Here is a 27,774-nt window from a genome sequence, read left to right as displayed (position 1 = left end):
TTTTTTTGTTTTTGCTTTTTGAGTCAGAGTCTTGCTCTGTCACCCAGGCTGGAGTGCAGTGACGTGATCTTGGCTCACTGCAACTTCCACCTCCCATGTTCAAGTGATTCTTCTGCCTCAGCTACCCAAGTAGCTGGAACTACAAGCACATGCCACCACATCCGGCTAATTCTTATATTTTTAGTAGAGTTGGGTTTTCACCATGTTGGCAAGATTGATCTCGAACTCCTGACCTCAGGTGATACACCTAATTTGGCCTCCCAGAGTGCTGAGATTACAGGCATGAGCCACCACACCCAGCCCCTTTTTCTGTATTTTTAAAATGCGCCATTTAAGGACTTTAAGCAGTGTCCCCGAAACCAGTGTACAAACCAGGATCTATTTGCAATGTCCCATAAGCACACTGCACCCATTGTCTTTTTTCTGATTTTTCAATTTTGTCTCTTAACCGATTAAGGCTTGTTCCCCACTCACCTCAACAGTGCCATATTCAGTAGATATAAGTTGAGTATAGAGGAGGCATCAAAGGTGATTTTCAGCAACAGGACTTAACCAGTGTGACTAGGCAGTACCTCTTAGGAAGTAAAGCATAGGCTGTAGAGTATGGAGCCAACTTAGAAAATGGAATATGTGGCCGAGCGCGGTGGCTCACGTCTGTAATCCCAGCACTTTGGGAGGCTGAGGCAGGTGGATCACCTGAGGTCAGGAGTTTGAGACCAACCTTGCCAATATGGTAGAACCCCATCTCTACTAAAAATACAAAAATTAGCTGGGAGTGATGGCACGTGGATCTCAAGGTCAGGCATTCGAGACCAGCCTGGACAACATAGTGAAACCCCGTCTCTACTAAAAATACAAAAAATTAGCTGGACGTGGTGGCTGGTGCCTATAATCCCAGTTCTGTAGGCTGAGGCAGGAGAATTGCTTGAACCTGGGAGATGGAGGTTGCAGTGAGCCGAGATCATGCCACTACACTTCAGCCTGGGCGACAGTGCAAGACTCCATCTCAAAAAAAAGAAAAAGAAAATGGAATATGTGTTGGTGACCAGCCTGGGCAATGAGGTGAAACCTGTCTGTACAAAGAAGCGAAAAAAATGATCTGAGTGTGGTGGTGTGCACCTCTAATCCCAGCTACCCAAGAGACCGAGATGGGAGGATCACCTGAACCCAGGAGATCAAGGCTGTGGTGAGCCGTGATCATGCTACTGCACTCCAGCCTGGGTGACAGACAGAGTGAGAACCTGTCTTAAAGAAAAGGAACGAAGGAGGGAAAGAAGGAAGGAAGGAAGGGAGGGATGGAGGGAAGAGGGAAGGAAGGCGGGGGGAAGGAAGGAAGGAAGGGAGGGAGGGAGGGAGGGAAAGAGGGAAGGAGGGGATGGATGAGAAGACGGAGGAAGAAAAAGAAGCAGAGAGGGAAGGAAGGAGGGAGGGAGGAGAAGAAGGAGGAAAAAAGGAGGAAGAAAAGGGAAGAAAGGGAGGAAAAGGAAAGGAAGGAAGAAAGAAAAGGAAATAAAGAAGTAGAATATGTGACATTATGTTTCTGCCATTGTGTAAGAAATCAATACCAGTATCTTGTGATTGGAGCACCAGATTGATTGAGTAATATTAAGGGGAAAAAAACCCAAAACTACTTATTAGGATGCTAATCCCAGTGTGCAGTAACTAATGTGGCCACCTGACTGGTTTTATAATCTTCTTTGAGGACCCTGAATGTGAAGCACTCTATTTGGAGAAATGTTTTGCTCCCAACTGTCACTACATATATATTTTTCATTTTCTGTGTTTGGTTTTGTATGCTTTCATTGTCTTAGATGTATTTGAAATCCACAGGATGACATGTCTCTTTGCAAAGAGCTGCTAAAATAGGAAAGAAAATGAATAAGCGTGTTTAAGAAAGGTGGTGTTTAAACACCTGTCAAAGTAAAGCCAGAACAAGAATGTTCTTGCCAGAAAATGCAGCAGCCCCATTGAGACAGGTTGGTAGTTCGAAGATGATTCATTATGACTAACCACATTTGTATTCTAGCGCATACGCATTGTAAACCACCTAGCAGGCTTCCAATAATGTCTTCCTATCACTTCATAGATCTCATAGGAAACTCTTAACTGACGCGGTCAGGGTCAGTTCCGGTGGACTGCTTATCTTGTCACAAGACATGAAGATAGTGCTTCGAAAGCACACCCATCTCCTCTAGGTTCAAAATTCCTTATTTTACTGAAAAAAATCCCTCAAACTGGTTAAGCACGCAAATAAGATTTGGGTGCATCAGAATCTGGTGTTCCTAGATCCTTTTGTAAAATAATTAAAATCTCTCCCTAAACCTCAGAAATTATTTAATTTTATAGGCATCTCTTGGACCAGAAATTGCCTTGAGATGGCAAGATACAAGTGTATCACAAAGGCTGCAAACAAGACTCCTCTCGTAGGCCTTGATCCGAATCCGGGTTATAAAGGAGTGGGCGTGGGGGTTAGGGTGTGCAGAAGCTCTTAGCCAAACCTCTACGCCCTTTAGTTGTGACTCTGTCATTGTAGACTTTTAAGGCATCTTGCAGATTAAAATATGCTGATCACTCAATCTGAGGAAGGTTAAAAGTCAAAGAATATTGGTGTTCTTCCAAATTGAAAACACTTTACTTGGATTCAAGACCCTATTTCAGATTCAACATTCAATGTCCTAAGGCATAAAAGTGATGTCTTACTATAGACAGTGGAATAACTGATAAGGATTGAATTAATAATTGCTTGTGGATTTGCAGTGCCAGTCCATGTTTATTTTCACTGCTGGGTACTCCAGTCTTAGAGGCAAAGAGAATAAGCATAAGGTTCCTGCTAGATCTTAAAACAGGAAAGGCAGAATAAACAGAGTGCCCTTTGATAATGATTTCTTAGCCAGTCCACTGGATAACATGAGTCTCATAATCAAGAATCCTCTGGGACTTTGTCATCTACATTGAATTGATAGGTGGTCTTTACTGAAAACATCTGAAGTTAATGGAATCACAAAACAGACCTTCCTTTTCTCTTTAGATTGTGACATTCGGGATATTTGGAAACAACAGTAAAATGCAGCTTCCTGTGTTTAGCAGCCATAGCAACACATCTTATACAGTGCAGGCTTTTTAAACACCAAAAGGAACAACAACTTGTATCTGACTAAATAGTGCCTAATCGGTTTCACCTTGATTTACTAAGTGTTGTATTAATCAAGTAAGCAACCAGGAGCTTTTCAATAAAATAGTTTTATGTTTGTTGGTTTGTTTTTTAAAACTTCATTTTTTGCAGGTGCAAGCATAAAAATAAAAAATTCAGCAATTCTGCAGCTGGTAGGAAATACAGCCAAGTCCAACTCTTAGCTACTCTCTCATTCTTGTATATGATGTCAGCCTTCTTGCTTTGTTTCTTTCCTTAATCCAGGTCATTCCTGCTACAGAATATTGGGGTTTCCCTCGAGTCTTAGTTGGTTTTAGCAGCTCCCAGCAATTATCTTGAGAACAATGGGGAATGCAGATATCTGTTTTGGGGTGGGACACAGAAGTTCATTTCAGGGGCATTTTTGTTTTCCTGGAGACCTCTAGAAGACCAGGAAAATATTTTTCCAAGAAATGTTGCTGCCCCAATTGCTCCAAATCGTAAATAACCCACTCTATTTTTATTCCCCACAAAACCTCTTATCAACCTTTTTTCCACTTGCTTACATGTGTTATCTCTACTAACCCTAGCCACAGCCCAAGTCGTGAGTTGTTTTACCCCAGTCTGTGGATGAGGGAGAGACTCTGAAAGGTTGAATGACTGACCCAAGGTTACCAGCTAGGATGGGGAGGAACAGATTATTACATTCAAATCTTTCTGGCACTGGAAGCCCATGTTTTTCCTTTGCAGTACTCACAGGTCTGTGTTTATATTTAAAACAGCTATTTCCTATTCTTTAAGAATACGCAGAGTCATATGGGGCGATAAATAGCTACAGAATTAAACAAAACAAACCGTTTTCTTCTCTGGAAGCTTCAGTGTAGAAATACATAAGTGTCAGCCATCTCTCCACTTGTGTTTGCCCCCCTTAGGGTACTGGCCTCATAGGAGATATTTGCTTCACAGTGGAAAGGGGAACTAGGAGAGGTGGTGTGTTCTGCTTAAATTGGAATAAAAACTTGTGGCTGGCTGCCAGCCTTGAAGAATGATCCCCAATCTCTGAACATGTTACATTGTAGTCTGATGTTTGCCACCACAACACTGGGCTATTATGCGAGGTAGTTCTACCTTGTAGTTCTGATACATTTAGTGACTTGAAAGCCTAAAATATTGCCACATAACTAAACATCTGTCACAATGCTATATTATCAAAGAATTTAATTTCAGATTAAAATGGTTTTGTCATTTTCTATATTGTCCCATTGTTTTCTAAGAGATTCAGGTTCTCACGTGTGATGCCTCAAAAGAATGGGAAGAACAAAAGCAGTTTGGATTGAGTTCCGGTTTCGTTAGATAATTTATTTTCTTGTTTCTTTGCCATGGAACAAAAAATTGCCTTTCTGACTTCCCCCATTAGGAGAAAGAAGGTTAAGACTGAAGAAAAATTTGGGATCAGAAAGAAGGAAATGTTCACAAAGAGTGTAGAGTAGCTCTTGAAGAAATAATTTTCGCCACTCATCACTGGGTGAAAATGGAAACTTCTTAAAAGATAATTTCACATCTAAATTATTCCAGCTGTTTTTCAATTATTTGTCTTTGATGAATTGTCTTTCAATTACTTTGTAAGGAGCAATTAAGTGTTTGCTTACCTGAAAATTTTGTCAGCAATGGCTCTACCATTCTTATGAGTGTTAATCATCCTTCCTGCTGGCTTTGATGTTTTCCCAGTTTCAAACATTAGTGTTTGTTATATTATCTTTCAAAATATTTGGAATTCTACAGGAAGGCACTGTTGGAACAATTTCCTCCGTGAAAAATCTAAAGACCTGCTAAAATAAATCATAGCCTAGGCCTCGTAAATTATTGCCCCACAGTTATCCATGACTTACTCATTTTGTCAGTATTTTTAGGGAACTTTTTGTGGCCTAAGTACAGTATAGGGACACCACCAGGAATAAAACCAACTTGGTCCCTGTCCTTGTGGGACTACTAATCTAGTGGTGAGGATGATTATTTTTTCTTGCTTCTCAGAGAGGTAGTGTTTTATTTAACTTACTTAATAACAACAACAATTAAAAATCATTTTTAGGGCTTCTGAAAATATTGGTGAATTGCAACTGGCTATATCTGAGGTTCAGTTATGGGCTTTCCCCCATCATTCTAGAACGTGTTCAGTGTTTCTTCAGACCAGTGTTTGAAATCTAAATAAAAATTATATTAGAAAAGGATTTTGGAGGCCAGGCACAGTGCCTCATGCCTGTAATCCCAGCACTTTGGGAGGCCGAGGTGGGAAGACCATGAGGTCAGGAGATCAAGACCATCCTGGTCAGCATGGTGAAACCCTGTCTCTACTAAAATACAAAAAATTAGCCAAGCGTGGTGGTGCACACCTGTAGTTCCAGCTACTCCGGAGGCTGAGGCAGGGGAATTGCTTGAACTGGGGAAGTGGAGGTTGCAATGAGCCAAGATTGTGCCACTGCACTCCAGCCTGGTGACAGAGCAAGACTCCATCTCAAAAAAAAGAAAAGGAAAAGAAAAGGGTTTTGGAACAAGCTGGTTGGTTTGATGATACCCTGATTGGATTCAGAGGCTTTCTGTATGTGTTTTATCCAAGTCATGCAGGTGCAACTCATTTTCTGGAATGCTTGCTTAACACACCTGTCATTTTAAAGAAACCAAAATAGAACCTCCCGCAAGCGGGGCATCTTCAATAGCTATGTTAGAAAAATATATAAAACCAACACTAAAGGCATCATTATTTTTTTAAAAAGCAACCAGTGGAATTGTTTCTCTCTCTGAAGAGAATGAGGTGTACAAACCAAGGAATGTTAATCTTTTGTTTTTCAGTGGCTTTTAAATGGTTTCCTGTTTAATTTGAATAGGATATTTCTACCTTTTAGGCCATGCTATGAACCAGACTAAACCTCTGCAGCCCTCAAACAATTTTACCCTCTATTTCAGCTCATAATTTGGAGGCCATTTTGTGCTATGTCTGTCATGGGAACTAATGCTGCAGTGCCACCGTGTGAGCCCCTGTGGTCCCCACATTTCCTACTCACTGCACACTGCAGGTCTACATTTGGAGAGATGGTTGTTTGACTAATGTCAGCCTCTCTCACAGCCTGCAAGCCTCCTAGGGTAGAGCTCTGATCTGTTTTTGCTTATCATTGTAGCCCTTCCTCTAGCATAGCAGTTTGGTAAATTATGAATGAATGCCTCCATTCCACAGTGAGCACATTTTCTTTTTCTTTTCTTTCTTTCTTTTTTTTTTTTTTTTTTTTTTGAGACGAAGTTTTGCTCTTGTTGCCCAGGCTGGGGTGCAGTGGTATGATCTTGGCTCACCACAACCTCTGCTTCCCGGGTTCAAGCAATTCTCCTGCCTCAGCCTCCCGAATAGCTGGGATTACAGGCATATGCCACCATGCCTAGCTAATTTTTTGTATTTTTTTTTTTTTTAGTAGAGACAGGGTTTCTCCATTTTGGTGAGGCTGGTCTTGAACTCCCGACCTTGTGATTCACCCACCTCAGCCTCCATAAGTGCTGGGATTACAGGCGTGATCCCCACACCTGACCATTGCCACACTTTTCTACGGCCTCATTTTTTTTGCAGATATCTCCTTCCTCCTCTCCCTTGGATTGTCTGAACCCTGTGTCTCCTTGACAACACCACTGCCCTGGTAATTCTCTTTAACAGAGGCTCTGTTGTCCTTTACCTCTCATATCACAGGTGACGTTGACATGGCATCAACTTCCCAGTGCTATTGCCTGCTCGTTTTGCTTCCGGTCTTGTGCTTGCCTTCATTTGAGGTACATGCCATCTGCTGAGTTTCTCTTCACATGTCTTTGGTGCTGTCATCTCCTGACTTTCTGGTCATTTCCTGCTATTCACCGGATGAAATTCAGACTCTCCCCCTTCACCCCGTATCTTGCTATGACCTGAAGGAATTCAGTCCCCATGCAGTCCCTGCGTAGCTGGTCTGACATCCTGGCTGGTGCAACTCTGCAGCCCATCTCTCTTGCATCTTCAACACCTCATCACCCAGGACTCCTTCTCCGCAGCCCATAAGCCTGCTGGAGTGTCCTTCACACTTTATGAATTTAAAACAAACAGCAAACAAAACCTTTTTCTTTACTTGTTCATTCTCAGTGCCACAGAAGTTCAAAGTTCTTTATTGTGCAAAACCCACTTGCTCCTAAATGTAATTATTCCCTAGGAGTTTACCCCTGGTCCTCAACAGCTGCTTTTGTTTGGAAGACTCCACCAAATAACTTCAACTCCAGCTTCTTGTTAGAGTGCCAGTAATGTGTTTCTGACTGTCTGTTGGACATCTTCCCTTGAATGTTCTGCCAGCCCCTGAGGTTCGTGGTCTCTAAACACAAGCTAAAGGTCTCTCCTCCAAATCTTCTCTCTTCTTGACATCCTGCCACGCTCTTGTAGAGGTTCAGGCCATGGAGTTCTCTGACTTCTCCAGGCAATTCCTCAGACTCTTCTTTCTCTGCAATGGCCCTTGGATAATCCATCATTTCTAGTCCCTTTTCACCCCTTCTCTCCAAGTTCAGATGCCTGGGTTGCTGCAGTCATCTCTTAACTGAGCTATAAGGACATAAATCTGGGAGCCTTGGGGACTCCATATGACTAATTGACATAAATTCTTTTCCATGTGCTCTATCTCCCAGTATTCTGTTTTCCATAGTGTACATCTGCATGTTTCACATCTGCCTTGGCAAGATTGTCCTGGATGCTATATGTGGCCACGGTCTCTCCACAGATCCCAGCCTTGGGGATTCTGTAGGACGACCAGGAGGCTCTTGGACATAGATACAGCATTAGTCACATTATACATATAGATTCTCGGGGCTCTTATTTATCCCTCAGCCTTTTGACTTAAAGATATTGGTCTAGATTTAATGTGTTATTTTAATAATATTTTGTTACATTCATCCTTTATGGGAAATTTTTTCATAATTTTGTCTGAAGCAAAATTTAGCCCCTTACTTAAAAGCTGTGTTATTTCAGCCAGGTGCGGTGGCTCCCGCCTATAATCCAGACACTTTGAGAGGCTGAGGCAGGCAGATCACCTGAGGTTAAGAGTTTGAGACCAGCCTGGCCAACATAGTGAAACCTCATCTAAACTAAAAATACAAAAATAAAAATTAGCATGGCATGGTGGCGTGCACTTGTAATCACACCTACTCAGGAGGCTAAGGCAGGAGAATCACTTGAACCAGGAGGCAGAGGTTGCAGTGAGCTGAGATCTTGCTACTGCACTTCAGCCTGGGTGATAGAACAAGAGTCCATTGGGGATTGGGAGCAATGGGGTGGGGGCGACATGGGGAGCGAGAGAAGAACTGTGATATTTCAGCAGATTTTATTTTACAAATTATATGTAAGGTCTACCAGCTTCTCCACTAAAGTTCTGTCCTCACACACATTCCCAGCATGAACAGGATGATCATTATCCTAACATGGATGAGGTGAAATTCTCTCACTGGACAGATTGTCCATTGGGGATATATCAGCATTTTCTTCCTTTTCACAAACACAGCACATACTCTACACACCACGACCTGCTCCACTCCAGACTCTGGGAGTTATTGTAGATGACCAGCATCTACAGGGAGCAAGACAGGTTGTTGGTTGATTCCTGTCGTTTTTTCCTCTCTGTAGCAAACATCTTGCTATTCCGAGCAGTCATTGTATCTGTTCATAGAGACAACCCTTCCCTTATAGTGATAACAGTAGCATTCAAAATGTAAAATGCTTTTTTTTACATTAAAATGAGTTTTCCATGAGCAAAGTGGCCCTTTGCCTACTCAATCAGAATTTCTGTAAACCCCAAATAAGAGCGACTTTATTTAATCTGTTAAATATCCTGTAGCAAGTCTAGGGGATGTTGTTCATGTCAGTGAATCAGGATGTCATGCAGCTGCACAAACATACTGGTTCTGCAGGCCTGCTGGCCACAAGTTTCAACTCTGGAATTCTCTGTCAGTGCTTGCAGGCAGATGGAAGTCTTTAGTAGCTTTTCCCTCTGGGAGTTTAAAAATAATGTCTGCCTCTGTTAAAAAAAACAAGTTTAAAAATTGATCGTATCAAACTTCTAAAATTAATATTATGATAAATAAGGATTCTGTACAGTCAAATTACTAGAGTCAGTATAAAGGGAAGCGTTCACTCTGCCTGCAGCCAGCATGAAATTAACTGTGATGACACTGGGCATTGTTTTAGACAGCAAAGCAACACCTGCCCTTACTCCTTGGAATAGCCCAATACGTGGTTGGGGGTAGAATTGAGTTATTGCTCGTTAGGGTTTGTCTCTTGACTTCTCTTAAAATAGAGATCCACTCCCACCCACTACCCTCCTCCCCATTTTTGTACAGGCAATCCTTGAGGGGTAAACTTTCTAAGTTTAAATCCTGCTTACCAGCTGTGTGATCTTGCTAATTGCTTGGTCTCTCTCAGCCTCAGCTTCCTCATCTATAAAATGGGAATACTAATAGTAACAACTTCTCAGGATTGTGGCGATGATGAAAGAAGCAGTGTGTATAAAGCACTTAGAACAGGTTTATTTTTTTAGCTTAATAATATATCAAGTAATAGAATAGTTCTTACCTACAAGACTGATAATCAGCACAAAGCAATATGAAGTCATAGAATTTTTAAAGTTGGAAAGGAGCCCAGAGATCATTTAACCTAGTCTCCTAATTTCAACCATGAGAAATTGGGGTCCTTGCTCAAGGTCACAGGGCTGATTAAGTAGCAGAGTTGGGACAAGAATCCAACTCTCTTCTTGGCTTACAGTTCACCATCCCAGTTGGGTGGTCAAAACCCAGAACAGTAACGTAGATTTATTGCTTGTCGTGATTGTGCAATGTCTTCTTTGCTTTTTTTTTTTTTTCTCACAGATCGTCTTACTGGTATTTTAGAGCTACTAGGAGCTAAACTAGTATGATAGCTGCACTCATGGCTAGTTCACCATGAGCGTAGCTATCGTATGCCAATGGAGACGGCCTGGTATAGTGAGAAATAAGCCTGAATCAGCAATCAGGTGACCTAAACTCTTGTCTCTGTCACTAGTTAACAATTTGGGAAGCCAGACAGCCTTCCTGGGTCCCAGTTTCCTTATATATAGGGCTTTACTATCTAGCATAATGCGAAAGTACTAAACGTAAGTTTGTCCCATGGTGGATAATGCTGTGTAACCCAGTGCTTTTATAAATTACATTACTCAGAACTGCTGAGTGCTCTACTATGCATTGTAAGAATACATATACAACTTTTTTTACAGAAAATAAACTACTTCTCTACCTTTAATCTTGCTTTGGTGAAATTCTAATTTATCGTGGCTTCTGGGCAACTTCAAAAGATGGTAGAGAGGTAGATTAGCTTTCCCGGAAACGAAGTAAGGGAAAAGGATATTATTTACCTTTTCCAGATAGATGTAATGATAGCTTTTCTCAAAAAAGGTGATGTTCATAAAACTCATCATTGTCAAGTACTCTATCATCTATGGTCTTGCTAAGTGAGCATGTTTTGATTTTGTAACTAGGTAGCTTTGTTTTGAAATGCTCATGAACTAAAATTAAGTTCCGTAAATGAATCTCACAGACATTCAGTGAAAGAAATACAAAAAACGATATTATGTGATTCCACTGAGTTAAAGCTCAAGAACATGTAAAACAGGCCAGGCACTGTGGTTCACACCTGTAATGCCAGCACTTTGAGAGACCGAGGCAGGTGGATCACTTGAGCCCAGGAGTTTGAGACCAGCCTGGACAACATGGCTAAACCCTGTCTCTACAAAAAATAACAAAAAAATTACTTAAAAAAAAAGAATAGGTAAGACAAATCAGTGCTGCTAGAAGTCAAAATAGTGGTTATCTGGAAGAATAGAGGTTAGAGGGTGGCTATTGATTTGGAAGAAGCATAAGGAGACCTTCTGGGACTTTGAAATGATTGATACTTTGGTCTGAATTGTGATTGTAAGTGTAATATAATTTACATTCTGTCTGTATACCTCAAAAATCTTTTTGGAAAATCTCCATAGTATTAATTTTAATGACAGTGAGAACTACTGATTTTATCCCGACCCGCTTTAGATAACTTTGTGGCTTTTTTCAAGTGATGGAGGAATGCAAATTGGCAAATTGGGAGGCAAATATGAATAGCAGGGTTATTAGCAACCTTCCTCCAGGGGGACTAAAATGCTTTCATTACACTCTATTATGGTAACGTTTTCACATTCTATTCTTTTTCTTTAAACGTAATTTCTTGCTTACATTCTGTTCTTTTACTCTTGGGGATTTAAAAAAATGATGGCTAAATAATTTTTAAAATATTTTAGCCATGATTATTACCTTAATGCTGATTATTTTTAAAGGAACCATCAGCTGATGAAAGGCAATTTTCTTCTGAGATAAGATCTTTTCTAACTCTAAAATTTTATTATTTTCAGATTTTTCAGTGAGGGAATACATTTATATATAGAAAGTTCAAAAATAATCTAGTTCCCTTAAAAATTTTTATATTTAACCATTTCACATGTTCAAGGCCATGACTATAAATCTGTTTTTATTTTTTCCCATGTGTGTGTGTCATGTGTCTATGATAAACACAGCACTGATAATGGGAAAATTTTCCTTGGCATTACTTTAAAAGGTCAACTAGCCTTGATTTGCTCACTTCATAAGTCCACCATGGGTGTGTGTGTGTGTGTGTGTTGGGGGGATATTTGGAATCTCTTCTCTCCATAAGGTTGCACAGTAACTGTGGATGAATACTTCCTGATGTGTGCTGCAGCTGGGCCCAGTGTCTACCATTTTGCAAGATATTGAATACTACTTACATTATCTGGATCCGTCATGAGCTAAGAAGTGTTGAAACAGCAATTTAAATCTTCTCTTATAGAATACTGGGAATGGAAAGTATGAATAAAGGGAGATTTTTGGAGAGAAAGATGATCAAGTCTGAAGCATATTACTTTCCAAAACTCCTTCAAGTGAAATCTTTTCTGTCGGTAAAAGACAGTAGGCCCCGGGGCCTCTTCAAGCTGATTTCCTCACTCCTAAGAATCTCCTAAATCTTTATCTTCATTTATCTCCATGATAGCTAATGCCACATTTTAAAATATAAACTTGATTTTAGAATAGTTTTAGATTTGCAGAAAAGTTGAAAAAATGGTACAGAGAGATCTTATGTTAGCATAATACATTTGTTACAAAAACAAGGAACAAACACTGGTATTATTCCTGTTAACTAAACTCCACAGTTCATTTGGATTTCAGTAGTTTTTCCCTGATATCCTCTTTTTCTGTTCCCGGGTTCATTCAGGATGCCATGTTACATGTAGCGGTAGTGTCTCCTTAGGCTCCTCTGGTCGGACGGTTTCTCAGACCTTCCTTGTTTTGAATGACCCTCCCTGACAGTTTTTGTTCTGTTTTGTTTTTGAGACAAGTCTTGTTCTGTAGCCCAGGCTGGAGTGCAGTGGTGCAATCTTGGCTCACTGCAGCCTCCACTTGCTGGGTTCAAGCGATTCTCCTGCCTCAGCCTCCCAAGTAGCTGGAATTATAGGCACCTGCCATCAAGCCTGGCTAATTTTTGTATTTTTAGTAGAAGCAGGTTTTCACCATGTTGGCAAGGCTGGTCTCGAACTCCTGACCTTGTGTGCTTTGCCTGCCTCAGCCTCCCGAAGTGCTGGGATTACAGATGTGAGCCACTGCACCCAGTCAGACCTTGACAGTTTTGAGATACCTGGTATTTTGGAAGTGTTTCTCAATTTAGTTTTGCCTGATGTTTTCCTTGTGGTTACCACAGCATTGTGGGTCCTGAAGTACGATTCTCCTTATATCATAACAAGAATATATACCGTCAGCACAACTTATCACTGACGATGTTAACAACCACCTGGCTAAGGTCATGTTTGTCAGCATCTTCACCGTAAAGCCACTCCTTTCTCCCCTCTTCCAATATTGCACTCTTTGGAAAAAAGTCACTATGGATAGCCCACATTTAAGCAGTCAGGAGTTAAGCTCCACTTTCTTGAGAGGAGGATATGTATATAAATTATTTGAAATTCCGTAAGGATTTATCTCTTCTCCCACATTCATTTATTCATTCAATACTTATCTATGTGAGTGTGGATTTGTGGATGTTAATTTTATACTTTGGGTTATAATTTAATACTATATTTTTACTTTGTTGCTGAGATTATTCCAGCTTTGGCCTTTGGAAACTCTTGAGTGGGCTCCTGTGTTCCTTTAACCTACCCACTCCCATCGGTTTGCTTTTTGAGCACTTTCTGGCACTACAAGATGTTGCAGAGCTCATCTAGAGTCTTCCATGCCCCAGCTCTAAAAGCAGCCTTTTCTGTAAGAAAGTGGGGTTTGTCTATTGGAGAATGCTATTAGAAACGAAGATCTGAGTGCTGGGGGTGCTCATTGCTACTGGGGTGTTATTGCTTTTAGGTCTTCTGAGAGGACAGAGCCAGCAAGTACACGTGTGTAAACAAATCCATGCATGTATACATATCTATAATTCATCTACTTATCTATCTGTCTACCTGACCAAACATAGGTTCATGCAGATGTCTCCAACTCCAATCAGGGCTGCATGGATCATTCTAGCTTTACTCTATTGCTTATCTGTATCCTCTCTCTCCAGTAGCAAAAACCTGGCTTCCATCATCTGCCATTCATGCACTTACTTGTTTGGTCCCAATATACATGTTCCACAGTTTCAGAATTTTTAACCTGCACCTCGTGTGATGCCACACATTTTTATTCTTCCGTTCATTTTCTCTTCCTCTCCACTTGCCATTTATCTTACCTTTAAAAGGAAGAGATTTGACCCAACCTGCTGTAAACTCTTATTAGCAAGAGAGTAAGGAACTCCTTTAGACAATGGAGGGAAGGAAGGCTAGCCACTTGGCTGCCTTAGAAACCATGATCCCAGCTCACCTGTGATGGCTTATACCAACAGTTTACCCTGACCTTATCACTGGTTTATACCATCAAGTCACCCTAACAGAAGTGTCTTGCTTCTGTTCCCAGATATTGTACATACACCCTTGTGTAATGATAGCATATATCTTAAGTTATTGTTTCAGTTGAGAGAGAAAGAGACCTCATGGAAATGTAGGAAATAAAGTTAAATCTTCCCTAAGCACTGTTCTGATTTTTCTTTGCCATATGTTCTGTGGCTTTTAAAGGGGAAAGTGACAGAATTATAATAGAAATATAAAAACTGTAATAGAAATAAAAATATACAAAGACAATCTTAATATTGTGTAAGCATAATAAAGCACACACACAAAAAAAAACCAAAGCCCGGAAACAATATTTTAAGGAAATAAAGTTTGATATGCTTGTTTTTTTTTTTAATTTTCTTAAAACATACACAGCAGAGTGTTATCAAAGCATTATTTACCACACATGATTTCTCCTAGTTATTTTTGCTATGATTGGACTTCAAAAATGCATTCTCATTGACCTTCAGATATTTAAGGATATTTGGAAAAAAGTTGAGAACATGCTTTTTTGCCACCTACTTTTTTTCACAGAGTGGCTGTCAGTTTGTACGAAATTAGTACCAGGAGTTCTTTTACAGAGATTCTTTTCTAAATGGTCTTTCAGTTACAACATTTGTGAGTTGGAATACTATGCCACATTTGCCTCAGTTCCTCAGTGCCTGAAATAATTGTGTGTGGTGAAAAATGGATATCTAAAATATCATAACTATTAAATAGTATAAAAATACAACAAACTCCATTAAGTAGATTTGATTTTTCTAAGAATCCCTATCATTCAAATCCCTTTCTCAAATCTCAAAGGGAAAACTGTTCAATCCTACAGTTTATTTCATATGTGTATTAGTCTGTTCTTGCACTGCTATAAAGAAATACCAGAGACTGGGTAATTTATGTAGAAAAGAGGTTTAATTGGCTCATAGTTCTGAAGGCTAGCTTCTGCTTAACTTCTGGGAGGGCCTCAGGAAACTTACAATCATGGCACGAGGTGAAGGGGAAGCAGGCATGTCTTACATGGCTTTAGCAGGAGGAAGAGAGAAGGGGAGGTGCTACACACTTGTAGACAGCTGGAATTCGTGCGATCTCACTCATTATACAGTATGAAGAGGGGATGGTGCTAAACAATTGATGAGAACTCCACCACCATGATCCGATCACCTCCCACCAGGCCCCACCTTCAACACTGAGGATTACAATTTGACATGGGATTTGGGTGGGGATACATATCTAAACCCTATCAGTATGATAATTACTAGCCTCATTCATTTTTGGCTTATATGGTCACATTTGCAGTGGGACTGCCTGATTGATACGTCTCTGTTTAAATAAAAAATAAAATCTGCATGTATTTTCTGATTTCTTAGCAATTGGTGGGTGTGGGGAAATCCTGTTAGGTATGGGCTTGTTTCAGTGGGAAGATAGACTGACCTGTGTCATTTTAGGGGTCTACATTTGATTAGCTAATGACGGTATTTCAAAATATGCCATATTTTAAAATGTAGAACTCAAGTGTGAAAAAGGTTAAGTTCTGATGAATGACAGATTACTCTTAGTAACATAAAAGTGAATCAAATTTAACATTGAAAACAATCAGGAAATTTTACCTTTCATCTGGGATTTACCTGGCAATTTGTTCTTATCTGCATGTAAATGCAAAATTCACCAGACTTATTGTGAAATAATTTATGGAAAGTTTCAAATGGATTTTAATGGAAAACTGATCCATAAGAAAAATTATAGAAATATCAATAGCAGCATCAGTGTCCTAAGTATCTAAAGAAAAGAAAAGGGTTAATATTCTGTCCATACTATTCAAATGCAGGTGATAGTTGTCTTCACATTCATGAGTTAAGAGAAGTACAATGGCACATCAGCCAACTGTGCCAACATATGATTTCTAATTGCAGGTGTGGTTTATGATAAGAGAAAAATAGGCTGCTCTTTATTGCTTCAGAGGGGAAACAGAATTCTTATGGAGCATCAGGGAACTGGATATGTGGGTTGGGAGAGAAAGATCCCACTATATTGTAAGAAAGTGAAAACTAGGCATGTAGCCACAGAGACTAATTTGAGATGGAAACTTATGTTTCTATGTTCATAATAATCAGCCCTTTTATATTTTACAACATTTAAGTTGTACAAAATCAAACCCTTTCATGAGAGTTCAGCATAAAGTCTTCATGAAGAAGTAAAACCATACTCTCAGTTCCCCCTGGGTTTGCCCTCTGGTTCAAGGAGGGAAGTTGGACAGGAATAGAATTGAAGTAATAAATATTTTACTCTTTTACTCTGAGTTAGCTTCAAAATCAATCTGTCCCCTGTATTTCTGTCTGTTGTGCTATGGCTGAAAGTAGGGTTAGGAACCGCTTTCAGAAGAATCAGCATAGGACTTGAATCTCCAATTTTCCATGGTAATGCACAGTGTCTGCCTATCTCTGCCCAGATAGGACATGAAATTAGAGTAGACTTCACTAGCGGGAAGAATAGGATTTATTCATATTTGTTTGGAAGGAGAATTCATAAGGATTTAGGAATTGGAATCTCTGGATTGTCTTTTTTCATTCAGTTTGAGATTTTCCTGGTTCTTAGTGTGTCAAGTGATTTTTGATGGAAACTTGGACATTTTTGTGTTATGTTATGCAACTCTAGATCTTATTTGAAACACTCTGTTTTAATTGGCTCTGACTGACACCTCTCCAGCTGAGAAAGCAGTGGGTGCCACCTTATCATTGCTAAATGGAGGTGAACATCCCAGTTCTCCACTTGTCCCCTGTTGACACGCTGCGTATGTGTGTGGGGTGTCCTTGTTACTATTGGACACAGGTAAAATTTCCAGATCCCCATGTGGTCTCCCTTGATACCACAGTTGGGGTAGTCTTGTTCCCAGTGTGCAGTGATTTTGCCACCTCTGTATTGAGGGGAAGGGGAGAAATATCCAGTTGTTGCTGGGTAGGAATGGATGTCAGGGCTTCCTACCATGGTCTCCACTGACACTGTAGAAGATGCTTCATTATTCAGCTGCCAGGCATAAAAGTGCCAGTTTCCTACTTGGTCTTCTCTGACACCACTCTAGTGGGAGTATTAGGGCTCCTTTTCAGAGCTTCATGAGGGTGGAGATCTAGTAACTCCATTCAGCCTTTGCTGGCATGAATGGTCACAGGCTCATCTATGGAGTTTGGCTGGAGTAGAGCAGTTATTGTCTAAAAGTTTCTTATGTTGCTACTCTGGCCCTTTCCTGGTTCTGTAGCTAGAGAGAGCAGACGTTTGTGGTCTCTGCCCGTTGGTGTTTCTGGGTTGCTGGTTTCCATGCTTGTTGGCCTTTCCAGGTTTCTGACTTCTTTAACTACAAATCTGGGATATTTGAGGCAAAAAGAAAACCCAGAAACCTCACCACTGTGTTGTTTCTTGGGTTCTAAGGTCCCAGGCTGGTCTACCTTCTCTTCACCTTACAGAACTTTCTTACATTTTTATGTAACATCCATTTTTTTTTTTTTTCTCATTGTATTTAGCCAGAGGAATAAGAAAAAGTAAGTCTGGGCTGGGAGTGGTGGCTCACACCTGTAATCCCAGCACTTCAGGAGGCTGAGGCGGGTGGATCACTGGAGGTCAGGAGTTCGAGACCAACCTGACCGATATGGTGAAACCCCGCCTCTAGTAAAAATACAAAAATTAATCAGACATGGTGGCATGTGTCTGCAGTCAGTCCCAGCTACAAGGGAGGCTGAGGCAGAAGAATTGCTTGAACCCAGGAGGCAGTGGTTGCAGTGAGCTGAGATCATGCCACTGCACTCCAGCCTGGGCGACAGAGCGAGACTCCATTTCTAAAAGAAAAAGTAAGTCTGTTTTATCTTCTTGGAAGCAGCAGTCCTTGCTATTCAATTTTCATTTTCATTTTTATTTGTTTTATTATTACCAATATTATATTAAGCCTTAAAAAATACAAAGAATATAAAGGAATTTGTATCTCTCCATTTATTATTTTTGATGGACATCAGTACACTTCACCTCTAAACACTTCAGCATACATATTATTAATGAGACTTCACTATCTGTTTATGTTTCTTAAGGTAAATTTTACATAAAGTGAAATACAAAAAATTATAAACACCATTTGATGAGTTTTGGGTAATCCAACCATTATTGAGATAATTTCCATCACTCCCATAAGTTCCCTCAAGTTCCTTCTCAGGTAATTTCCACCTCTTCACCCCAAGAAGAAACTACTGTTTTGATTTTTCTTTTTTCTTTTTTGGTCATAAATTCAAGTGCTATTTTATTGATGGCATAATATTATAGTTTATCCATTCTGGTCTGCTTCCAGTTCTTTGCCATTAAAATTTGATAGTTGGTGTAATGTAAGTCACTGCTCTTTTCCGTCAGCCTAGAACACAGTACAAGCAAGGCAACTTAAGATTTTGTGTGCGTCTTCTGGTTAATAAAATAGTGAAGGCATACAAAGAAGTGTTTTTGTCACACACGGTACCCAAATTTTCCACATATTTCTTGTTGTTAGTGTAGTTACCAGTTTCTTTGAAACTCAAAACCTTTTTTGTAATAGAAGCAAAAGATAGTTTTAGCATTGTAAAAATAGAATTTAGCTTCCTGGCACCAAATTTTATTTTGTGAAAGAGAAACCATGGTTTAAACTACACCATCACTGTAATATTCATCATGGAGAATGTCAGACTAGTCTCTGGAGGAACATCCTATTTCAGAAATACGTAGAATACTCTATTCCCGTACAAAATATTGATGTGGTTGTTGGAGATGGATTCAGCTGTGTCGCACAGGCACGTATTTGTCTGGCCCCATCTGTAATATAAGTAGTCTCTTGCTTCCAGTCTGTTTCCCCAAAATGATATTCTAAGTGGATTGTAATTTCTGATTGACTGATTTACTGATTGCTATGAGGGGAGTCCTACCAGCTGTGAAACGGGACAGTAAACGTTATGTGAGATTCCAATTAGAGTGAGCGTGCTTACCTTTAACAGCCCAGGAAGCAATCAATGATATTTTATTACAACCTTTTTTTTCTTACAACCTTTCTCTGTCTATATATTTTCTTTTATACAGTTGATGGACTGGACAAAGCTTCTATAGCAAACTCAGATGGCCCCACAGCAGGTTCCCAAACACCTCCCTTCAAGAGGAAGGGGAAACTATCCACCATTGGTAAAATCTTTAAGCCTTGGAAATGGAGGAAAAAGAAGACCAGCGACAAATTTAGAGAAACCTCAGCAGGTATGAGTATCATAACTTGTTAGAAGACAGGATAAATTGTAAAGTGTTTTAAAAGGTAGAAAATTATATTTTACAGAGTGCTTTTTTCCCAGAACAAATTAAGCCATATTTGAAATGAAATTATTTATTTTATGGATGAAACAACTTAAGAGTTCTGATTTGCCTTCTTTTTATACTGACCTTGACTTTCTAATATATTCTTAAAAATATATATAAATAAAATTTATATAAAAAATGCGTGGGCGAGGCAACAGAGTGAAATAGTAGAAAATGGTAAGTGGAAATGCTATTCATCAACATTGTGGTGGCATGTATCCATTTTTATATACACATAATGTTACATGTATATTTAACTAGTTAGGCTATACTATTTTTACTAATATATAAATATTTATTTAACTAGTTTATACTACTATATATGTCACATTATGTTTTATATTTATATTTATATGTAAATAACCATTTAACTAGTAGACTACTATATATTTAACATTATGTTGCATATATAGTAGTATGGCCTTATTTGTTAATTAAGACTTTTTAAAACTGTCTTTTTTGATGTATTTATTCTTTAGGAAAGATTTAAGTGGCTATATGAAAGAAAAGTTTTGTTATATTCTTTAAATTTCCATCATATCCTTAGGACAAATAAATGGTCTCTGTCTTAAAAGAGTAGAGGCATAACCCTGTTGATGTGAAAATGTTTGCCTGTTAATTTAGTTTGTAGATGTGTTAAACCTTAAGAGTTATATTGCTTAGTTCCTTTCATGTGGACTCATGGAGGAAGCTGGCTTTAAATCTAAGGCCAAAATTCAGCCCAACTGAAACAAGTACCAGCGTCGGTGTATTTTGTCTAAGATAGAAAAGTGTTTATTAGGTTCAGCGTTCCCCATGCTTACTGTCCAAAGCAATGCCTTCATCAGAATCCCTCCAATGCACGACAGTCTAATATTGTTAGTAGAGGTACGGGGTCACAGAGCGTGTCTTATTGTTCTGTACTAAGATAAGAGCTAGGCTTTTGTTCCAGAGCTGTGACATGAAATTGAAAATACTACACATAATGCAAGGATGTGGAAGAGGGGCATCAAATCTCCCCAAAGAAAATTGTCTCAGATGCATTTACAGCTATATCGCTTATTTGAGCATTTCATATTTAACAAGAAATAATGACATGCTACCTGGAATTTGTTTCAAAATAATCCTACAGGAGGGTGAGGTTGGTAAGATTATAGATGAAGGAAGACTGACAATTAGGTTGTTTAAGCTGGGCAATGGGTCTATTGTGGTTATTACTCTTATTTCACTACTTACAGATACTGGAAATTTTCTGTAATGAAAAGATAGAGAAAGAAGAGAGGCTTGACTTAGGGGAAAATAATGCTGGTTTGGTTATTGGGTCCTCTTCAGTACCTAAGTGGCATCCCGGGTTAGCAGTGAGAAGTGAGACGCAGAGTGCTGTGCTGTGTGAGGACACCTGGCTGGGCGACCTTGAACAAGTCAGATCGGCTTCGGGTTTCTCACCTGCAAAATCGGGGAGTTGAATGTACTGAACTCGAAGGTGCCTTCGTTCCAGATTCTGTTGTTGGTCCTCAGGGATACCCTCGACTCCTTCCAGTCCCTGGCTGGGCATCTTGTTCTGTGTTTTTTGGTTGTGGACAGAACCTCACTGGCCTTCTTCAAGTGCCTCCCTCTCACATTTGCTTAAGCATTGGGAGAATCTGGCTCTTCACGTTACCAGCACTTCCCAAGGTGGGAGCAGGGCTCCAGATGTAAGGTTCGAAACCTAACATAAGGTACAGAATGGAGTATCATATGTTAGTTTTTTCCACATTGGAGAAAGATGTCGTATCTAGAGGAAGACTGATTTATTCAGTTGATGCGAAAGTAATTGCGATTTTTGCCATTGCTTTTAGTGGCAAAAAACCACAATTACTTTTGCACCAACCTAATATTTGGATATAACCAAGAGAGTTATTTTCTTTAAAAAATTATCTCAAGCAGTGAAATGGAGCTGTTAGGATGTAAGGGCTGTCTGCTGTCTGGCAATCAATGAAGTACACCTTAGGCAAGACCCACAATATCTTGAGGTATAAAAGAAAGTTAATTTTTCCAAGAAAAGTAACTCTTCTATGTTTGTCCTTCTCTTAAACTCCTGGGTTGTTATTCACATGGATATGAATCTTATTGTGTTCTGCCGCACAGCGATAAACACCGCTTTTCCTAGTATGGGTTTCTGTTATAGGAATTCTTAATTGGTAGTAGACAGAATGTAACACTGTTTTATTAATGCATTGTAATAATATGTTTACTATTGTGGTGGGAGGTTAGAAGAGTCCCATTCGTGGCCTGTTTTGGTGGTCCCTGAGTCAGTTGTATTTTGGAATCTTCCTTCTACGTCCAAAGCACATCTTGCCCTAGAAGGCAGGCTGGGCTTATGCCCCAGCTCCCTGATCTCTGGCCTTATTTTAAATCAGAAAGTTTCCAGTATCTTCGGCTCTGATTTAGGCTATTCAGTGTCTGACTGTTGGATTCTAGAGCAGGAGAATAGGCCTCTTTTCCATCCACTTCCCCCAGCTACCCTTCTTCACTGCTTTTCTTCTCCTGCATGAGAGGTCCCACCGAAGCTCCAGGTTCTTCTATCCCTTCCCTATCTTTAGAACTCAAAATGGCATTTGTACCTTTTTTTCCTACACAATCGTTTTCCTCCATTTTGCTTTGGTTGGATTTGATTTGGTGGGAGGTGAGGATATAAACATCCTTCTTTTGGATTTTTATGTATGCTTATGTCTCCCCAAAGCTAAGAGTACAAATGCCCTCTCTAAATAAACACAATTGTTCCTCTAACTAATCATAGTGTCTTACCATCAAGACCAGACTTACTGAAAATCTAACCTATCTCTGCTGCTTCACTTTCATCCCACATTCTCATTCTTTTTCCCATTGCAATCTATCTCTGTGTCCTGTATTCACTAAGGTTACTCCAAGCCTCCTAATCTAGTGTCTAGACTAGTGGCATTCTCTTATTTTTATTCTTATGAATTATTTTCTCTTATTTTCATTCATTTCAACCTCTACAACATTTACTGTTACTGAATAGTCAGTCCTGCCTTAATTTCCAAAAGACCTCTTCCTTAATTTACAAAAGCTACCATTGTCTTGGTTGTCTTGGACTTCTCTTTCTCTCTTTTGCCTTCACTCTTCCTCTTCTCATCACCCCTAACCTCCTGAGAGAAGGCTGCTATGTACCTTAGCCCTTCTGTTGCTTTGAATATGACCTTCTTTCCCATACCCACATCCCTCAAACTGGCCCAGCCTCCAGCCAATGCCCACACATCTACCCAAGCACCTGATGGGTAGCACTCTCTGAAGACAGCATGTTAACTCAAAATCCATTCATACAGTCTATATGTATTTCCATGGAAAACATCCTAGCTGCCAGGCACTGTTCTGGAAGCCTGGTGTTCTGCAGCCAATAAGCAAGTAAGGTTCCTGCCCTCATGGAGCTTTTATTCTAAACAGGTGAGGTACTAATAAATGCTATGACGGACACAGGGAGTGAAGGAAGAGGGAGTGGAAAAGTGCTATGTACAGATGCATTCTGACAAAAACAGATCCCCTATCAACCCCAGCTATCCTTGCTACTGTAGACATGGCTTCCTTTGGCATCCAGACTTTGAACCATGGAGTTCTTTGCCTCTTCTTTCTCTTACCATATTCTACCTTCTATCAGCTCCTAAAACTTTTGATTTATTCCAAAGTCTTTAACATGAGCCAATCTTGCCAATCCCTGTTGTCTAGTCCTATCACCTAATGTCTCCGTTAGTGCAATGTAGCCTTTTTCTATGCTTATTTGTAGCTACCTATGAAATCTGTAGATCACTAGAGAAGACAGGGAGACTCAGGGTTCCAGCAGCAAGCCTACCTACAAGGGGAACCTGACCCAGCTGCGGAGGCTGACAGAGGAGGTTTGGGATGTCACGGGCTGTCAGGAGCCCCAGAGTGACCACGGTAATGACTTTACAAGTATCAAGCCAGGAAAACAGAGCAATGAATACTTCACCACAAAATGGCACAAGTTCCAACAGGTAGGGTAAGTCTCAGAGCATCCAGGTGAGCAATATTAGAAAATTCAGGAAGGCCTCTGTAACCAGGGTGTTCTTTTCTCAGGTAGGAGTATTTAGGTGGGGCAGATGGTGTCTAGCAGGGGAATCAGAAAGACTTGAACAGGACCCTGGTCACACAGGCTGGAGTGCAGTGGTGACATCACAGCCCACTGCAGCCTCAGTCTCCCAGCTCCAAGCAAGCCTTCCACCTCAACCTCCTGAGCAGCTAAGACCACGGGCACATGCCACAATGCCCAGCTAATTTTTGTACTTTTGTATTGTACCTTTAGTAGAGATGGGATTTTGCCATATTGCCCAGGCTGATCTCAAACTCCTGTGCTCAAGCAATCTGCCTGCCTCAGCTTCCCAAAGTGCTGGGGGTACAGGCGTGAGCCACTGTGCTCAGTCTTTGGCTCTATCCTTTTTCAAAGAACAAGGGAATAGAGCTGATAACTAAGACAGGAACTTACCAAAGGACTCAGGACAGAAACTTGCTATATAAAGTGGAACACAGGGAATGGATTTGGAGGAGGAATCTTTTAAGATCCTAAGCCTGTGGTCCTGGAGCTACTGTTGCTAGAATGACATAGCCCAGGAGCTGGGTGAGCAGGGAGAGGAGGGCTTGCTCTGGTCGGCAGCAGTGGCCCAACATGGTGGATCTGGGGACACAGGTGGGCAGAGCACCCGTTTCCCCTCTTGTCCCTCCAGATCGTCTTGGATGCCACCATCAGGAAACATTCCTCAGATGGGACTTTGCTCCTGTCACTTCTTGCTAAAAAGTGTGACTGGGTCTGCATGGTTTCTTCAGTGAAATCCAGACACCTCAGCTCTTCTCAGTTTAACCCAAACTGGCCTGGACTTTTCTCCTTGTCCTCAGCCCTGGGACTTCGGTCATGCTGGGTCACCGGCTCAGCATACCCCAAGCCTCCTTGGTCCCCTGGCTTTTCTTCTTGCCCTTTCCTGTTCCTCTGAGCACCTCCTTCCCCCAGCTATACCTATTGAAATGCTATCAATCATTCGAGGCTCAGTAACATGTCTCTTCCTCCTGAAGATATTCTTGACTCTGATTCGGCACCAGCTGATGGCAGCCTCCCATCCTTTGCCTGTACTTCTGTTAGGACATGTTTATTTTAACTTGTTTTCCTGTTTAAGTGTCTGTCTCTGTTCCTAATTGACTATGTAAAGCATTTAAGGGCAGAGACAATCACACTCACTTTTGCTGCACTTCATATAGGTTCTTTATGTAATAACTTGTACCTGGGACATAATCAAAAAATGTGTCTTGAATTGCTTCTTTACTAAATACCCACTATAACCAAAAATGCAGTGCTGGGGGCTTTAGGACACTTTTTTTTTTTCTTAAGAAAGAGAGAGGGTCTCATTCTGTTGCCCAGGCGGGAGTACAGTGACACAATCACAGCTCACTGCAACATCAACTTCCCTAGGCTCAAATGATCCTCCCACCTGAGCCTCCCAAATAGCTGGGACTACAGGCATTCACCACCATACCCAGCTAATTTTTGAATTTTTTTGTAGGGACAGGGTTGCACTGTGTTGCTAGGCTGGTTTCAAACTCCTGGGCTCAAACAATTCATCCTCCTTGGTCTCCTGAACTGCTGAGATTACAGGCATGAACCATCACACCCGGCCTATGCTTTAGGACTTTATAAAAGAAGTTGAAGATTTAAAAAATTATAACAAATTAAAATACCAAAACATGTACTTCACAATTACAACCACGTAGCACCATTAAGAAGCCAATAAAATTATTAGAATAAATATTTTTCCTATCTTTTGTCCTTATTTAAAAGTAAGTTATACTCCTATGTAAAGAAACTCAAGACAACTTATCTTCAATAAAATGGGGACTTGTATTTGTGTTGGTAGTAATAGAGAAAGAATACCTGTCTAGCTTTTGGGGTAGTGTTGTTGTCAGTGTCAGCATTCTAGGAATCAGACTAAATTGTCGAGAATCATCTGGTAAAATCTTTGATTTCCTGAAGATACTCTGTACTCCCTAATAATAATGGCTATTTTTTATTGAATGCTCTTCGGTACCCAGTTCTGCTCCAAGAACTCGATTCATGTCAACTCATTGAATCATCAGTACAACCTCATGAAGTACAATCTTTAAAAGCTACTATTATCCCAATTCTACTGATAAGGAAACTGGGGCTAAAACATTTAGATGACTTGCCCAAGCTAACACACACCTCGCAGTAGGCAAAAGCAGTATGTGAACCTAAGCAATGAGGCCCTATAGCCAGTACTTTTGACCATTCACTAATTGCGTCTCTAAAAGGTGTCTTCCTACCCAGGTCAGTGAGGACTGATCATTGAAAGGTGGCTCTAATACATGGTTTTGCCTCACACACTAGCTTTTGTGGTAAGAAGGATTTTGCCTGAAGAATTACTTTGGTTCTACTTGACTGGCCTGCTTTCCACAATACACATGTAGAAAAATGGTTGGCAAGGATCAAAATTATGTTTGGTCCTATGAAAGGATAATATTCTCTTGTAACCATAGAGACCTGATTTTGCTACTTGGGATTATTTTCCACATCTAAAAAGTAGGGCAAAGTTAAAGGATTTGCTTAAGGTGATATTTGTTAAGGATTGCTCTGGTTGCATTAATAAATGACAGCATTTTGATTTTACCTATCTTATTCCACTAAGAAGTAGGAAGTGCTTTTTTTTTGGAGATGGAGTCTCGCTCTGTCATCCAGGCTGGAGTGCGGTAGTGGAATTTTGGCTCACTGCAACCTCTGCCTCTGAGTTTAAGCAATTCTCCTGCCTCAGCCTCCTGAGTAGCTGGAACTACAAGCATGTGCCATTACGCCCAGCTAATTTTTGTATTTTTACTAGAGGCAGGGTTTCACCCTGCTGGCCAGGCTGGTCTCAAACTCCAGACCTCAGTTGATCCACCCGCCTCGGCCTCCCAAAGTGCTGGCCAACACACCCAGCCTGGAAGTGCTTTTATTTATCATTCATCCTCACATCATATTGGAGGAAGAAAAGGGAATCTTTTCCTTTTTCTAATTTACTGTATCAGGGAGAAGTTACATAACCAGCCAAAGGCCACACAGCACATCTAGATCCACAGAGGGCTTCTTGCTTATATATTTGACACTTCTTTGTCTTCAGCAAGTGTTTACTGAGCATCTTTATCTATTGTATGTCAGGAATTGTTATAGGTTCTAGGGATACTCACATTGATTTTAATGACATAAAAGAGACTATCTTCCTTCTTGCAGAGAACTTGGATTCTAGTACAAGTAGGAAGCAGAAAATAAACCCAAGTAAGTTAGATACTGAATTAGAAAGTGAGAAGTGAAAATTAAAGCAAGGAATTGGAGTAAAGAATATGGAAGGAAGGTTACGGTTTAAAATAAGAAAATGTTCCTGGGAAGGTAACATTTAAGCAAAGGCAGGAAGGAGGGAAGAGAAAGCACTGAGAGAACCCTGGTAAGTCATCACATGAGTTAGCGATAGCATGCACTTTCAGTGATGGTGTGGACACATTGTGATTCCAGGGCTTTACAAACATCATCTGATAATTTAACCATTAAAATGCCTCACATTCACGAACTTCATGGTTGTTCAGCTTTGTTGTTGTTGTTGTTGTTGAGACCGGGTCTCACTGTGTTACCCAAGCTGGAGTGGAATGCAGTGGAGTGATCACGGCCCAAATGAAGTCTTTGCCGCCTGGACTCAAGCAATTCTCCCACCTCAGACTCCTGGGTAGCTGGGACCATAGGCGTGGGCCACCATGCCTGGCTAATTTTTGTGTTATTTGTGGAGACGAGGTCTCACTCCATTGCCTAGGCTGGTCTCAAACTCCTGGTCTCAAGCGATTCTCCCACCTTGGTCTCCCAAAGTGTTGGGATTGCAGGCAGGAGCCACTGCACCAGGCCTGGTTGTTAATCTTCATATCTACTGCCAGCTCTATGGCTCCTAACAAATTATGGAACTTCATCCTATACAATTCTACCAGAAAAGGAACAGGGTTTAAGTCTATAATATAAGCGTTTTGTTATGGGTTTTTTTCTTCAACTCAAATTCACAAGGTGGATTCTGACCCACCATCAAACCAAAAGTCAGAAAGCCACCCTCACGGAATTTCAGTTTAGAATGGCACATATGTGGGTGTTTTCTGGTGGATACGGTATCAAGTCCTATTGAGACTGCCTTTCTAAGTTGAAATAATAATGCTTTATTGCCTCTGTCTGTAAACAATCCTTAACTTACATACTGGTGGTATCCCAGGATTTCATTT

The 27,774-nt window shown here is 40.4% G+C and overlaps 1 protein-coding gene across 7 annotated transcripts in view; it reads left to right on the top strand.

Annotated features, from left to right (window-relative positions):
• The window catches only part of PHACTR2 (phosphatase and actin regulator 2), a 293,379-nt gene that overhangs the window by 167,021 nt on the left and 98,584 nt on the right, over positions 1-27,774 (top strand). For 6 of the 7 annotated variants that reach the window (XM_032274573.1, XM_032274577.1, XM_032274572.1 and 3 more), the window contains exon 2: positions 19,228-19,395. The exons of the other annotated variant lie outside the window; for it this stretch is intronic. In XM_032274573.1, coding sequence (XP_032130464.1) covers positions 19,228-19,395 — 168 coding nt within the window. The remainder of the gene's footprint in view (positions 1-19,227; positions 19,396-27,774) is intronic. 7 annotated transcript variants of the gene reach the window in all.

This window comes from Sapajus apella, unplaced genomic scaffold, assembly GCF_009761245.1.
Source record: "Sapajus apella isolate SASKATOON/1434 unplaced genomic scaffold, GSC_monkey_1.0 scaffold6, whole genome shotgun sequence".
NCBI lineage: Eukaryota > Metazoa > Chordata > Mammalia > Primates > Cebidae > Sapajus > Sapajus apella.
Note: the sequence above shows the minus strand (reverse complement) of the source record. Positions and strands in the feature narration are given on the sequence as shown.